The sequence below is a fragment of the Haliaeetus leucocephalus genome, unplaced genomic scaffold, assembly GCF_000737465.1.
Source record: "Haliaeetus leucocephalus isolate CR32 unplaced genomic scaffold, Haliaeetus_leucocephalus-4.0 Scaffold188, whole genome shotgun sequence".
Lineage (NCBI taxonomy): Eukaryota > Metazoa > Chordata > Aves > Accipitriformes > Accipitridae > Haliaeetus > Haliaeetus leucocephalus.
Genome location: NW_010972624.1, coordinates 213,503 through 228,537, shown reverse-complemented (window position 1 = coordinate 228,537; position 15,035 = coordinate 213,503). Strand labels below are relative to the sequence as shown.

At 50.0% G+C, this 15,035-nt stretch overlaps 2 protein-coding genes across 3 annotated transcripts in view; one reads left to right on the top strand and one right to left on the bottom strand.

Moving 5' to 3' along the window:
• CAPN15 (calpain 15) overlaps positions 1–15,010 on the bottom strand; it is a 60,445-nt gene extending 45,435 nt beyond the window's left edge. The window contains exons 1-4 of one of the 2 annotated variants that reach the window (XM_010565226.1): positions 9,900–15,010; positions 9,257–9,657; positions 8,979–9,165; positions 6,318–6,358 (exon numbers count right to left, since the gene is read on the bottom strand). The gene's annotated coding sequence lies outside the window, so the exon portion shown is untranslated. The remainder of the gene's footprint in view (positions 1–6,317; positions 6,359–8,978; positions 9,166–9,256; positions 9,658–9,899) is intronic. The other variant, XM_010565227.1, reaches the window with a different exon arrangement.
• LOC104830399 overlaps positions 14,034–15,035 on the top strand; it is a 3,974-nt gene continuing 2,972 nt past the window's right edge. The window contains exons 1-2 of the mRNA XM_010565254.1: positions 14,034–14,124; positions 14,664–14,798. Of these exons, the coding sequence (XP_010563556.1) occupies positions 14,034–14,124; positions 14,664–14,798 (226 nt within the window). The remainder of the gene's footprint in view (positions 14,125–14,663; positions 14,799–15,035) is intronic.

Below are 15,035 nucleotides of genomic sequence, written 5' to 3'. Positions count from 1 at the left end.
TGCTGTGCATCAGCCAACACATCTCCATGCTTTGCTTCCCGCTACCTGCCCAATAGCAAGTTTTCACTGATTTTTGCAGATCCAGCCAAAGTGGATCCCTGGTGCTTCCCCTCTCATTTCCTGCTATTCAAGCAGTTAATTTGTAACAAATCTGATTTTCTGGCTAAATGAAAGCCATGTGATGTGAGGGGAAGAGCATTTCCAAGTATCATCAGCTCAAGTCTAACTGGAGACATCAGTTGTCCCACACCTGCAGCGTCTCTGCCTTTTCTGCCGCAGCCCTTCACAGCTGCCCCATCCCAAGCGCTGGACGTGCTCCAGCAGCCACACTGCACAGCAGCAGCAAAGGCACAGGGGATGCAACTAAGAGACCTGCTAGAACAAACTCTGTCTCTTACCTCAAGACTTGGGTTCTACCATGATAAAAGTAAATAAATAAAGGCAAGATGGGTAGAAACACAGCCCCGTACAGTTCACCACAGGCTGAGCAAAACAGAGGGCAGGATGCTCAGTCAGTTAATAGCCTTTTTACCCCCTCAAGCAGACCTAAACTGCCAAATAAAGCAATTCCACAGGCTGGTTCAAGACCACTTTCTCAGCTGACTCTCAAGCTGGAAAAGTAGAACCCTTTGCTTCATTCTCCTACACACGGAAACGCCAGTTTTAGCTCACCACAACAGGCGAGAGACATGCTGCCCGCATTACTGCTGGCTCCCAACGTGTTGCTTGTGTCTTGGCCCGTCCTCCTCTGCCAGGTCTGCACCAGGGAGTCTAAGCAGGCAGCTCAAAGCAAACGCTCTGCAGGGAGAGAAGAGGCTGGGAGTCCTGCTTTAAAGTGGTGCGGTAAAACTCCACAGTGGGTGGAGCTGGGGAGAGGAAGGCATCTATAAATAGGTGTAGGATAACCTAGCTAAGTCGTAGTGATCTCCAAGACTGTCTGGTCTAAGTGGGCTGCTTGCCTGCAAGTGCTGTGTGAAATCGGATTTCTCCAGGCAAAGCAGTAAATCCTTTTCTTCAGGGTCACCCCTCATACCAGGTGAGAGCAGCCAGTGAACAATATTTAGGGGGGAACATTGGCCCAAGGAGGGGAGACGGCGAACCTGTTCAGAAACAGGAGGAGTGGCAGCATTACAGCTCAATGCAAAGCATGTACGTGCTCGCCACGCTGAGCCAGAAAATGCCTTTGGCCAACACTAAACAAATTAAGAACCTGCAAGAAGTAAAGGTGAGAATGAAAACTACACTCTAGTAAGGGAAGGGGTCAATTAAAGAAGCCTACAAAGAAGAAAACCTCTCTGGAAGCACTCAGCCTTATTTTTGAGGAACTTCTCCCACTGGGCAGGGAGATGCCCCAGGAGATGCCCTGCAGGCACATTGCCCATGCTGAGCAGGAGAGGCTTCATCCATGGAAAGGGAGCAAACTGCCAAGAGTTCCTCTGCCTTGGCAGGAGGGAGCAGGATTTTCCTTCTAATTAATAAAGCACTGCTTCCACCTATCTAATCAGGAGAGGAAGCAACAATGTGAACACATTGAAGTGTCTTGAGAAGGGTGGATCTCACTCATGGAAATTAACAGTTAAGCACCTTAGCAAGATGCTGAGTTTGGGTTTTGTATTTTTGCCCGGTGCAGCTGCAATAATTACCAGGTTTCAGCTGATGTTTTTTAACTGCTCCGGAAATATTGCTTCCAAAATAAAACCAGATTTGATCTTTCCATCCCCAAGCTCAAGCTCGTACCCGCTTACCCTGATCTGTTGTACGTGATGCAGACCCTTCCTCAAATTGCCCCCCCACCACCCTGAGCAGCAGGCACTTACAGCAAGTTCAGGACAGCAAAGCTTTCCCATGGAGGTTTCTCCTGCTGCCGGGACAGCAGAGCAGTCACCTGGAAGCTTCCAGATAAACCCTATTCCTCAACAGCACTCAGCAGCGCTGACCCTTTGGGCCCCAGCTCTTCTGTCACGCCACCCAAAGCAAAGCAGGCAGGAAGGGTGGGGATCTGGGTCTGCTCAACCCCCTTTCCTTCCCTCTGGCTTCAAAGTAGGTTTTGGCTCTGAAGAGAGCAAAAAAAAGAAAAAAGGGAAGTACCCCACGTGTTTCAATGTATCTAGGAAGTTTCAGGATCAACTTTTCCTAGGAACCTCCTAGGATCAGCCCCAAGCTCTTCTCTTTGGCACGCAGTAGGAAGAAGAGACAGAGGTCCCTGGATCTGCTCCAGCCCACTGAGTAAACCAGTAAGGCAGACTCACCCCAGTTGGTCCCATGGGCAGAAGCCCCCTCCTTGTGATGGGATACCCCCCACACTCCTTTTCTTATTAATTTATTCATCCATGCAGCACAAGCCACCTCAGCTCCTGCCTGAGTCTTCCAGCCTCTCTTGGTTCTCAGCCTCCCAGGCTCAGGGACAAGACTTTGTCACTTCATTAATCCCTCCACTCCCCCAGCCTATTAAAAAAGTCACCTCTGAGCTACCCCCTTGCTGCAGGGAAGATCCAGCAATGAAAACACAGCCAACCCGCACACCAGACAGCTCTTGTCTGAGGTGCTGGGCCAGCAGCTGGCCCAGGAGAAGGCACACCATGTACCTAGGGGAAAAACATCCCTCAAAGCTGTGCCCAGAGGAAGCCACATAGCAGGAGGCTTTCTTCTAGGGCTGAAGCTGCAAGTACCAGCCCTTCTCCTCCCTGTGCTATGTGAACTCTGCTGTCTGGGGGCTGGCTAAAATGGGTTGGGACCTGCTACCCCCTCAGCAGTAAAGGAGGAGCTCTCTGCTCTCACTCACATGCAGCCTGCTGCTTGCAGGGAGAAATAAGGGTTCCTGAAGAGCGTTGAATGTCCAGTCCCCACACACAGCCCTGGCAGGAGCAGCCTCCTCTCTGGGGACTGCAGGATGTGACTCACACATCCTTAAACACAAACTAGTTCAGGGGCAAATGAGTGCAGCTGAAGGAGCTGTGGCTGACTTAGGGCATCAAGCTGGAGGAGGCCACTTCATACACCATGAACATGGCCAACCCTTGGCCCTCTACCAGTCTTGCCACCATGCACAGCAGGAGATCTCCCCATGTACCACCGAAGGAGGTGCATGCTCACAGGGTCCAGGGTAATCAGCAAACAGTGTGCAGGGACGGGTAAGGTACACAGAATGAGACATGTCAGAGTAAGAAGGTTATAAAGTCACAATGTCGGCATAAGAAGGTTATAAAGCCACAGAGGTGGTCAGGCATGGGATAACTAAAGAAGGATGCAGAGTGGAGACCTGATGGTGTGTCATGCCAACCAAGCAAGGAAAAGAAGCTCAAGTGTTTGTGTGCACAGCAAAGTGATACACAGCCAGGCTCCCAGCTCCACAAGGCAGGGTGGCAGAACCTGAGGACGTGCAAAGCCCGGTACTGGCACCAAGCAGAGCGTGACTTGTATTCACCAGGCTGAGAAGACCCTGATAAAAGAAATAACCCCAGGGGAGGAAAAGTGAACAATCTCTCTTCTTCCACAAGGCAGGGGGGAAAGAACAGACAAGCAACAAGACATCCACCTCAGACAGATGCAGTACAGACTGAAATCCAAGATGCTAAACACCGACCCAATGAGAGCTCTACAGCTCAAGTGCAGCAAGAGCTCCCGTGATCACCTGCTGGATCTCTGTTGCAAAGCAGTCAAGCAAACTGGAATGCTCCATTTTGAGCAGGTGACTTGCACGAAGCTGGTGTCTTGGTGACAAGAAACAAAGTTTTGCTGCTCTTTCTTCCTGCCCTCACCTGCCAAGCCAGCACTACAAGGCAGCCAGAGCGCTGCAGTCTTGGCAGGAGATTAAGGTGTCAGCAAGCTCCAGTTCCTTGCAAAACTTCTGGCAGGGAGGGGTGGGAAGGTACCTCCAAGGACAGACTGAGGCATAGGTATAACAGGAAGGACGGGCCAGTGGTTGACACACCCAGCTGGGACATGGCAGGCTTTTTCAACCCTCATGCTCTACCACAGAGCTTCCCGTGTGACTCGGGGCATAGTCCTCTGACTCAGAAAGCACAGCCTTACCTCCTAGGGCCAAGAAGTCTTCAGGTTCGCAAGGCACTAGGACGACAGGCAGTGCACCAGCACCACAAATGGGAGGACAGGGAAAATGGAGAAAAGGGTAAAACTTACCCACCCAAGTGTTTGTTATGGGGCAGGAGGGCTGAGAGAAGAGAGGCGAGTCAGGTATTCTGGCCTTAGAGGAAGTCTAGGGGCCTGGAAGCTGCCAATGAGCTATTTTCCAAATCACAGCGAGAAACAAGATTGGTGCACTACTTGCAGAGATATCACTAGATGAAATTAGCTGCCTGGAAACAGATTTCCAGATGGGCTTTTAATGAGGTAACAAGATAATTTAACCTGGAGTCCTAGAGCAGCACAGAACAGGACCTCACGCTTCATGCTACACTTTAGCAAAGTCCAGAACAGCAGCACATCTTTCTGGTCACGGACATTAACATGCAAAGGCAAGCTAGAGTATCTTTACCTTCTTTCGGCTGCCTTGAAACTGGTTCTGGCCCAACTTTAACACAGAAGAAACTCATGCACAGCAGCTGAGTTGGGCTGAGCTGCATTTAATGCCCAGCACTGACTCTTCATAAGTATGCAGGCAGAGGAAGAAGTGTTCAAAGCCTGAAGCGAAAGATTGATATGAGAAGTAGATTTATTCTAGAGTCAGCTTAGCCACAAAGCAACTAGCGTCAAAGTCTGAAAAAAGTTTCTTCTTCTCCCTTGCACGTCTAACCAGTGACAGATTATCCAGTGAGCTACTGGAAATCTATCACGGTCACTTTGAGAGAGGGGATTATACAGATTTGAAAGGGCAATCAACATCTTAATTACAAGCTACAGGGAGAAAGAGGGAGAAGCAGTAGACAGGAAGGTTTCTTCAAAATAAGGGTTAACTTCAAAACCCATCTCCATTGACAACTGAAGAGCAGGAAGGTCCTTTTCTGAGTAAGCATGAAAATGGCAACAAAAGCTCTGCAAAAGAATGGTCTGAATGCACACACACTTAAAAAAAAAACAAAAACAAAAAAAACGCACCAAAAACCACAACCAAATCTCTGAAACCCTAATGCTCTATTAAGTCAATTAACACTGCTTCAATGAAGTGACATGAGCTGCTTGTATCCTCCAGTTTACTAGCCAATTGTGGCTGACTTTTCAGTGCAGTGTTAACAAAGCGTGTGTGGGCTGGCATGGTTCATCTCATTAGCAACATCGCGGTAATGCCACAAAAAGAAAGACAAGGGGAATAAACAAAACAAGACAAGCCACAGCATCCAATCTTGGGAAGCTTTGCCAGCGGATCTAATTTCCAGATCTTTTCCTCCCTGTATTTATAATCCTTGTAACAGAGTTCTGTCATCCTACTCAGCCCACAGACTGCCCCAGCTACAAAAGATGCCAGGCTGAAAAATCACCTCGACAGACTGCCTGCTGAGACCAGTTGCATTATACAAACAGGAAGCTTTTACTTGCCTGCTACCAATATGCTATAGATTTAATGGGAAGTAGCATAAGCAGGGATGCTTTGCAGGAAGAACACAGACACGGGACTCTTGCCAGGAAAAATGCATCTTGAGTAACACATGTGCTCTTAGTTTCCTCTTTTTTTCAGGAAGGTTTAACTACACTCTGGGTTACCCAGCAGCAATAAACCATTTTTTTTCTCCTTTCTCACTTATAGCAGAGTGTTGATTGGTAAACAGCAGATCTTCCTGTCTGAGGCTGTGCCAGCCTGTGCAGAACAGAACTGTTGTTATTGCACATTCACAGCTAGAGATAAACATGAATAAGAGCCACGAGTGAAGAGCCAGTGCCTGGCTCTTCAATACATTGCTTTATCAGGTTCACCTTGATTCAACTGTTTCTGACAACATCTCTCCCTCCTGAAGGGGCAAGATGGCACAAGTAGCAAGGACAAACATTAAAAAAAGAAGACAGAAGTGACAGTAGCGCAAAAAGTGCTCTTTTGTACTTGCTAACATTCACAAACTGGGCAGCTCAGAACTCCACCTGCACTTAAAACACTCAAAAGCACAACACAGAAATAAATGGGCCCACCAAAACCAACCTCCCAAAAAGAAGCAATGGAAAAACAAAGTAGCTTTCAACACATTTCTCAGGAAAAAATCTGCATCGAGAGCCATGACTGGTGCAGGACATAAAGGTTACAGCGAACCAGGGAAGGAAAAAAATTTGCAAGTCATCTCTCATCTGCAAGATGACACCCTGCAGTGGCACAAGTACAATAAACCAGCCCAAGAAAACTGGATACTGGAAGTCAGAGGAGGGTTTCTAACCTTTCAAAGAGCAGATCTCTGGACCAGCTGCTCCAGAGGCACTGGGGAAAAAAAGCACAGAGTTAGTTCCAACAATTCGTTCCTGGACAAATTCATGACCTGCACAAGATGACTGTCTTCAGCAGTAGGGAGCTGGACTTGATGACCCATAAAGTTCCTCCCAATCACTCAGCAAGCTGAATTTATAGTGGGCCATAGGTGCCCAAGCATAGCACAAACATGAGGTCATACCCGAAAGGACATCAGGGATTGTATCTTCAGATCATGCTAAGCTGACAGGTAAGCAGATGAAGAGCTGGCCACTGCAGAAGGGAGGGGAAGAGAGTTGCAGCAAGAAGTGGAGTCTCACAGCCAGTGAAAACCCACAGCACACACTTGGAAAGCAAAGTCTCAGAGACAGGAGGTGGAGAAGATGTCCCCTGAGCACACTGTCCACAGACACTCCAGCCACAGCTTTAATTCTAACATGGATTAGACAGACAGTAAATATGTAATTCATCCAAGCCACATCCAGCTGTATCCCATGCTAGAGACAGCTCCTAGTCTCCACCGTACTGCCCCGTCCAGAGCCATAAGGGCTCTTTTCACAGGGGCAGCAGTACCTCGGTGCCTCCTTCTGCCATCTGTATGCAGTTTGGACTTTCTGGACACCATGTCCCAGTTTCCAACCAATTGGCCTAGATTTAAACCACCATGTCTCTGGCTGTGCCTCAGGCAAACACAGAGGTAGGATACACCTGACAGACAACAGTGGCATTTGGCACTTCCATAAGAAACAACCAGGAGATGAAAGCATAAGAAACACCAAGAACTGCACAAGAGGCTGCTGACTTCTCTGTAAGCACAGGGAACCAGGACACCACAGGGGAGGTGGGACAGGGAGAATGAAACCCAGGAGGCAAGAAGATAGTTCCTCTTCTAGCACAGCTCCGTGCTATAACCTAATGGAGAAGCATCACATTACTGCTCACCCCTCTCCACCTCCAGATTACACACGTACTCTGTCCAGGGCTATCCTGAAAAACAAATTAATCCTTCTGCACACTGATGTCATAGCCATGCCATTATTTCTGTTAGGAGACAATATTGTAATTGAGATTATATGACTGGAATAATACCTGGTACAACTGAAGTGACAGAGATATAACAGTGCCTGACACCACTGTGATACTCCCCTTTCCTCACCAGAGTAGCTATACTGGCTTACTGTCTCCATCACAAGCAGCTTTAGCTACACCAATACAGCTGAAACTGTAGGATGTGTTCAATTAGACAACGCCTTAAGCAATATTTGCCCATGAGAGCAGTTATTTGAACAAATATAATGATCACATGAGGAAAATGCTATACTCTTAAGATGAGAGGGCTGAAACATAATGCAGATGCTTTGAGTAAGAAGCTGCCTTTGCTACAGCAAAGCCAGCCCTAACGGACCATCCAACACACCTCCCTGCACAGTGATGGAGCTGGTCTCTTAACCAAGACCAGCTGGCTGCATCCTAAACCCATGTTAACCCAAAGAGGCAGATGGAGAGGAGATCATGTTACAGGAGTCACTCTCAAATGCCTTGCAAGACATATCCAGCTGCCTTAGCCTCATGTGGTGATACAGAACCCCAACCTGCCCTCCACCAGGCTCTGCTTGCTAAAGCACCTTGCATGGCAAGGTCAGGCAACAGGAACAAGGGCTTTGCACACCTGCAGCAGCATTCACAAGACACTCCGAGGCTGTATCAAAACTGATCCAAGAGCACAAATGCTACTTCATCCCTCCCACAGTTGAGAACTAGCCATGGTGCAGACCTCAGCCAACTACTGCCTGGTGACAGTCACCACTCAAAGACCAGAGTGCTCACGGCCTGGCTTCATTGACCCCAAACTGTAGGAGATTCCTGCAGAGCTTCTGCTGAGGCTGGACACCAAAGTCACATGGAGACTCCAGCTAGCCCATATGCATCCAGGCAGACCAGATCGGCCAACACACAGCACGCTAGCATCCATTCCATTAACCCAAAGCCCTGGCCTGGATAAGGCCACATCAGCCTGGCTCATCTGAACACAAGGACAACGCCATCAGACACTCTCCTGCAGCAGACACTGCAAGCATATCCCGAAGGTACAAGCTCAGACTGGCTTCCCACCACCTCATCTGTCTCTGCAGAGCAGGGTCTGAATTGCCAGGCTGAAAGCAGCCCAGCCACCTAAGGTACAACACAGTCATCTCTCTGTCCCAGTCCCGGGCTGGGAACTGGCACAGCATTGCGGTTATTGCAGGCAAAGCAATGCAGAGTTTCTTAGATTAATTTATTTCCCTGCCCTTGCTCTGCCTCACGCACCCGGGGACAGTCATGCAGTTTTCACGGCTTAAGATTGCAAGGTCCTGGAAGACCCCACATTTTCTCTTCCGCCCCTACAGTTTCTTCTTCACCATAAGAAAACCAGGAGATGCCAGTATCCCCACCCATAAGAGTACATGGCCTTAACACAGACAGTAAGAGAGGGCAACACTCAAAGAAGGAATCAAAACAAGGAAGAAAGACAAGAACGAGAGGCGTGGGAGACAAGAAGTGGGGTAACCGTGCTTACAAACCAGAGGAGAAAAGGTCTTTCAGCCCCTCCCAGCCCATCACAGAGCGAAGTGCAGTCAGAAAAGCCTCTCACCCAACACAGTTTCTGCTCTGCAGGTCCAATGCCCAGTTGGTGTGAACTCAGCCTGGTGTCCCTGGAATCGAACGGCTGCTGTTGGCACCAGCTGAGCAGCCCGGTTGGAGAAGCATGCTAGATGGTCTCTGCACAGAGCTGCTGGTAGCACACCAAGCCTGCTAGAAGGAGCGGCTGCTGCACCAAGCTGGCGAACAGAGAGGAAAGAAAGGCACATAAGGATAAATGGCTGGTGAGACTCTGGGCTGATCAGCATCGCACCAGCACATGCAACCAACCTCACATTTTAGGTCAGTCAATCAGCATCCACTCGAACTACAGCTCTCAGAAGGCTCTGTGCTTCCTGCTGCATCTGGCTGGCAATGAGCTGGAGCTTGGTCCCGCCTGGAGACAGGAACCGGCCTGCTTTTGGGTCAACTCAGATTCTTCACTCGTGATTTCAGAACCTTTGGCGGTGACTTTATATTTCTGTTCCCACCACTGGCCTTAGTCTCTCTGACGGCGGCTGCTGCTTAGCATTCTGGTGAGAGCTGTCGTCGTACCAGGTAATGTAACACCTCACGAGCACAGCAGGATCTTAACAATAAGGATTCTGGACAGCTCTCGACAATTAGCAACAGGGCAGGATCTCCCAAGGGGTCTGGATGCGAACGTAGGGATGTCTGGAGGGGCACACTGCCTGAATGTTGAAATACAGAAACAGATGTTAATTACTTTGCATGACCAGGACATCGTTAGCAGTTACATCTACTGGAAATTCAAAAGTACAAATTCCTCTGATTATGTCAAACATGCCCATCCCACCCCAAGAAGGCATGATGTTTGAATACCTGCCTCGACAAACCTCCCTCCCCCAAGACATTTCCTCTTCCTCCTTCATAATCTCTGCTCTCAAAACAACCCATTTAATGAAATTCATACTCTGTGAAAGTGCTGTCTCCTTTGGGATGGGCTTTTATCAGATGGAGGCAACAAGAACCCTTGTCCATAACTGTTTGGCTCACCAGCACACTCTCACTTTCTCTATCTTGGATCAGAGAGAGAGCAAAAAAGCAAATGAGAATTCAGCCAGAACAATGTGATCATTGAGGCGCTTTGGGAGCACGGCAGAAGCATGCAAGAGCAACGACCCAGTTCTGCCCCCACCACCTTGTCCACTCTCCCCACAGCCACACCACCAGGTGCAGCAGGATGCCCCTGGGGTAGGTTATGGTGAATTCACAAAGAGCTTTTGTCTTCCAGCACTCTGCACCAATGAGATTTTGAGGCACTGGGGAAAAGATGACCTGTAGTGAACACCCAGATATGTGCTGCTAATTGAGTCAAACCAGCAAATGCAGAATGTTATGGAGTGGGCAAGAGACACCACGCGGGGACCAGTAAAAAGTAAATACGGGACTCATTGAGGTTCAAAAGGACCACTCTGATCCTTTTAGCCCAAGGGTCTGTACAGCACTGGCTACATAGGGAACTCCAGGCCCACAACATCTCCAAGGCACTAGGACAGTTGAGCGGCTCGTGCTCACTGGAAAGGCTTAAGGCTTAGGAGAGCTAAAGAGAGAGCGAGACAAACACCAGAGGATGGAGTACCCCGCAAATGCCTACGTCAGTCTATGTGACACCACATCATTTTTCTTGCAGGAGATGTGCTTCCATACACATGGGCTAGAAAGAGAAACCACTTAACAACCAGCAGCTTAAAACAAAACCTTTTGGCTGTGCTGAAATTCTAAGGACTGCCCGAGCTCTGCCTGCTGGCCTGAGTCTTGCAGGCAGGTGACCGATACGGACAAGTTGGAGAGCAAGACCTTGACCACATCAGTACTGCAGCCTCTCTGGAGAGCAGAGCTGCCACAGAGCGGGAGGAGACAGCCCAGCACGCAAGGACCCTCGTGCTGTGTTCCCACTTCCACGGACCAGCACAAATACGGGGGAGTTAACTTGTTACCCGGCAAAGCTGTCTGAAAGTTAGCTTCTCTGCAAACCTCTTTGTTACAGGAGCAGAAGGACCTTCTGCTGCCAGAGGAACACAACACAAGTTGGGAAGCTGCCTGTGATACCCTCAGTAAACCAAAGTCATCTGGGCTGGTGCTGGGAACAAGATGCTGAAGGGAAAACTTCAGTGCTGCAGGAAGTGCCACGTTAGAAATGCAGCTGGACAATATCACCAGAGGGGGACGACACTTTTTTGTAAGGTCTCAGTCTCTATTTTACCAAAGCAAATGTGTATTGATAACCCTGCAGCTTTGGTAAGGGCTGCTAATCCCAGGAGTGGGGCGAGACACCAGCTTGGCCTCCCTGACACAGTGCAATAGCCACCCTCCTCTAATGCTGACGCTGTTCAGGCCCACAGCATTTAGTGAGCGCCCTGGCTTGCTACAAAAGGGGCTGCATTGCAGGAACAGAAAAGCTATTTCTTTTTTTATGAACACACATTAGAGTTTACACCATTGGCAAAGTGCAGAGGCATGCATTTGTAGAGGAACAGAGAAATGGTGCCAATACTGTTTTTAATGTGCAAGCCTAAAGACTCAGCTTCAGTTTTTAGAAATCAAACTTGATCATCTCAAGCTGGCAAAAATAGCCCCGTGTTCCCTCAAGTTATTTTCTTTTCAACTAGGCAGGGTACAGCACAATAGGAAATATCAGCAGTAATGTACTCAACCTCCAGAAACCCAAAGGGCCAATTCTAGCAACCCACGGCAGCTTTCCAATCCTCCCTGATCTATTTGCTGGAGTTAGACTGAAAATCATGCTGCCCCCAAGCCATTCAGCAAACTCCACGTCCCGCTAATTACATCAATATAAATGTATTATCTCGGCTGTCAAACATTGGCTGCCTGAACAGGACTACGCTCTGCAATGTAAATGCAGGAAAACAATTGCTCTTTCTGCTGGTGACACATTTCTTTGGCTCTTATTTCCTTTCCAGGGCTCCCCCTTCCTTCTGCCCAGGCACCAGGGCAGCAGCATTTTTTTCCAGAGCAAGAGCAAGAGGAAACAGCACACAAAACCCCTCCTCATCTTTTAAGCAGCCAAATGAGCAAATTTTGGGAACATCACCAGCATTTCCTATCAGGCAACCTGAGAGCTGCCAAGGCATGGGGAAGGGAGCTGTGAAGGCAAGAGTTAAAAGTTTCTCCTGCGCAGGCAACAGCCCTTCTGCCTCCCTTGGCTTCCTCAGCTGCCATTGCTAAATACAAGGCAAGCATCAACACTCCAAATAGCAATGACAGTGCAACAGAAATTCAGTAGCAGCCTGCTCCTCCCTGCCCAGCGTGGTGACGGTGGCCTGGAAAGGGCTGCATACTCAGACAGGGTCCAACTGCAACCGCAAGGTTGAGGCAAATGCAGGCAGATCCAGGAGGCTTCTGGGGAGCAGGCAGACAGCACGTCTCGCTCTGAAGAGTGGGATTATGATGGAAAATGAGGAGGAAGCCACTGACTCACCTGTCCCACCCGCATAAGCAGCTTTCCCAAGGCTGCACTGTATATGACCTTTCTCAGAGCCCCAAGTTCCAGCAAATCGGCTGTGCACAAGTTTCTTCCCAGCACTGTGTGCTAGGAGACAGCCATCTCAGCAGGACACAGCGCTCTGATACGCACTTTCCAAATCAGCCTCCTCTCTCCCTGCCCCCAGGTCTGACTGCAGGCAGCCACAGCCCTTCGGTCCAGCCTCCCCCTGTTTTGTAAAGACCCTCACTTGAAGAAATGCCACAGGATCCTTCCCAGACCCCTCTGCTCACAGAAAAGGTCACAATGAACCCAGATACGAACAAAAACCTGGCTTCTGACGAAGCGGGAAGATGGGAGGAAAAAAAGCATTCCTCCCACTTGCATCTCACCTGAGAGCAGATGACATTCCCACCAGCAGAGATCAGCACAGCCATGTCCGCACACGCCGGCCTGGGGACTGGCTGGGTCTCTCTCTAGGTCTCACGTGCAACCGCTGCAAACTTGGCAAGCTCCCACAAAACCTCAGGGACAGATAAAAGCAGCGTATTTTCCACAAGATAAAGCCAATCGCGCTCAGCTGGCTGAGGCAACACCAGGGCCCAGGCCATTTCCTTCTGCAAAGCTAGTGGTATTCAGAGAAAAGATAAAGGGTGCCCTGTGGACAGCCCAGGAGAGCGGCGGGGTAATCAGTGCATCTCACGAGGGCATCCAGGCCCCTCCACAGGGTCACCCAGCCCTTCCGCTACCATGAGACAGCTCCAAGTCTGGACAGGACGCCTGACCTTTTATAAGTGCAACTTTAGCAGTTTTGTTTTGTTTTTCAATACTTATTCCGATTCAAAAGACATTATGCCTGGCCTACGCCTTGGGTTCCCTTACGCAGCAAGTCATCAGGCTCAAGGAGGCTGCTTGCTTTCCTGCCAAAGTAATATGGCTTAGCCAACACAGCAAGTCACATCAAACCTTCAAAGGCCTCTCCAGCCCTCCAACCCCACCCGGGGAAGGGAGCAATGTTGGGTCTTGCCTTCTGCCTTCAACTGTTAAAGCCTTGGACACAAACAGAAGCTGATGCAACTTTAAACTAGTTAATATCACCACGTACATAAAATCATGGCAATTTGAATCATGCCTGTCTGACACATGTTGTGCTACCGCAGCTTGTTCCTCAGGCAGAGCTCAGTCCTGCTCTGGTTCACTCACGGGAACAAGCCAGTCTGTTCAGCAGCGGGTCTCAAGAAATGGCCACACAAAAGCCACCGGCAGACTTGCAGCATCACAGGAGGCCGATCTGCCATTGGGCCACCCTCCCACCGCAGGTCTGCTCCAGTCTAGGAGAGGTGGCAGCTCACACAGTGTACAGCCTTGAAGCACAAGTCCCTACAAGTCCCAGGTGACAATGTACAAAGTATGGCAAGATCTCTGTGTTCAGATTGACAAGGGCTACAGTCTGGGACCTGCAGCCTATCTCCATCAGCCAGCGGTTGCGACCTGCACCACTCATCTCCACCTCGGCTCCCTCTAAACACATCTCCTGGTCTCTATTACCTCCTGACTGACCCACAGCAGCGCACCACTGTCCATGCACGAACACCCCAGGCCATGTACAGTAAGCGCTTCTCAGATAACCTTCTGTCCGACCATGAAAAACCACCCATCCGCATCCTGGGCCTGAAGGCCTACGGGACGCTGAGCACCAGCTGAGATTTCGATCTGAAAAACCGCTTGGACGAGACAATATGACATTTCAAACACAACGCGCACGTTATTTGATCTCCCCCAACAGCTCACCAGATGATCATCCCAAAACATTTGTTTCTTGATGCTTGGGAGGGAAAGGATGTAGCCCAGAAGCAGGCGCAGGGAGGGGAGAGGAGAGCTACTCAGAAAATGGAGAGGCTAGCCAGCATACAGAGCCTTTTCCATCCACTGTAACAGACTTCTGCATCCAGCATCTGGAGGCTGACTTGCTTACAACTGCAGCTGAGCTGACGTGCAGTAAAATCCAGGGGTCTCGATGAGGCACTGGGGCCCGAAGCAGCCTAGGATGCTTCAAAGACCCAAGCATAAGAGCCAGCCAAGCGATTCTAAAGGGCAAACTCACAAATGCTTTAGAAACTCTGCACAAAACCCAGCTTAGCCCCCAGCAGACGGGTTTCTAACCCGGAGGTTAGAGTGCAGACCTGAAGGACAGGCGTCCCTGGTTCTCTCGGGGGCTCTGCCGTGGTCCAGCCCCTGAGCCGGCACTCAGCAGTACCGTGCCCGTTCACTACCATAAGCGAGGCTTACCTGCCCGAGAGGAGAACCGGGAGGTTCGATCTCCCTGTACCGAGACCAGAGCGCACTGCAAGGGCTCGGCGCAGGCAGGTAAGGCGTTGCAGCACGGGCATTCACGAAGCCTCTCCCGTCTCCCCGCTGCTGCTGCACGACTCCCGAGTTCGTTAAAACCCCGTCGGGGCTGAGGTACGAGGAGGGCAGCCGCAGCCTCAGGTCACCTCGCAAACCCCGGGTAAGGCACCCCAACAGCCGCAGACCCCCGAGGCGGGATTCCCGGCTTGCCCCAGCAGCGGGACCCCGACACCGGCCCCCCTCCCCGCCCCTCCC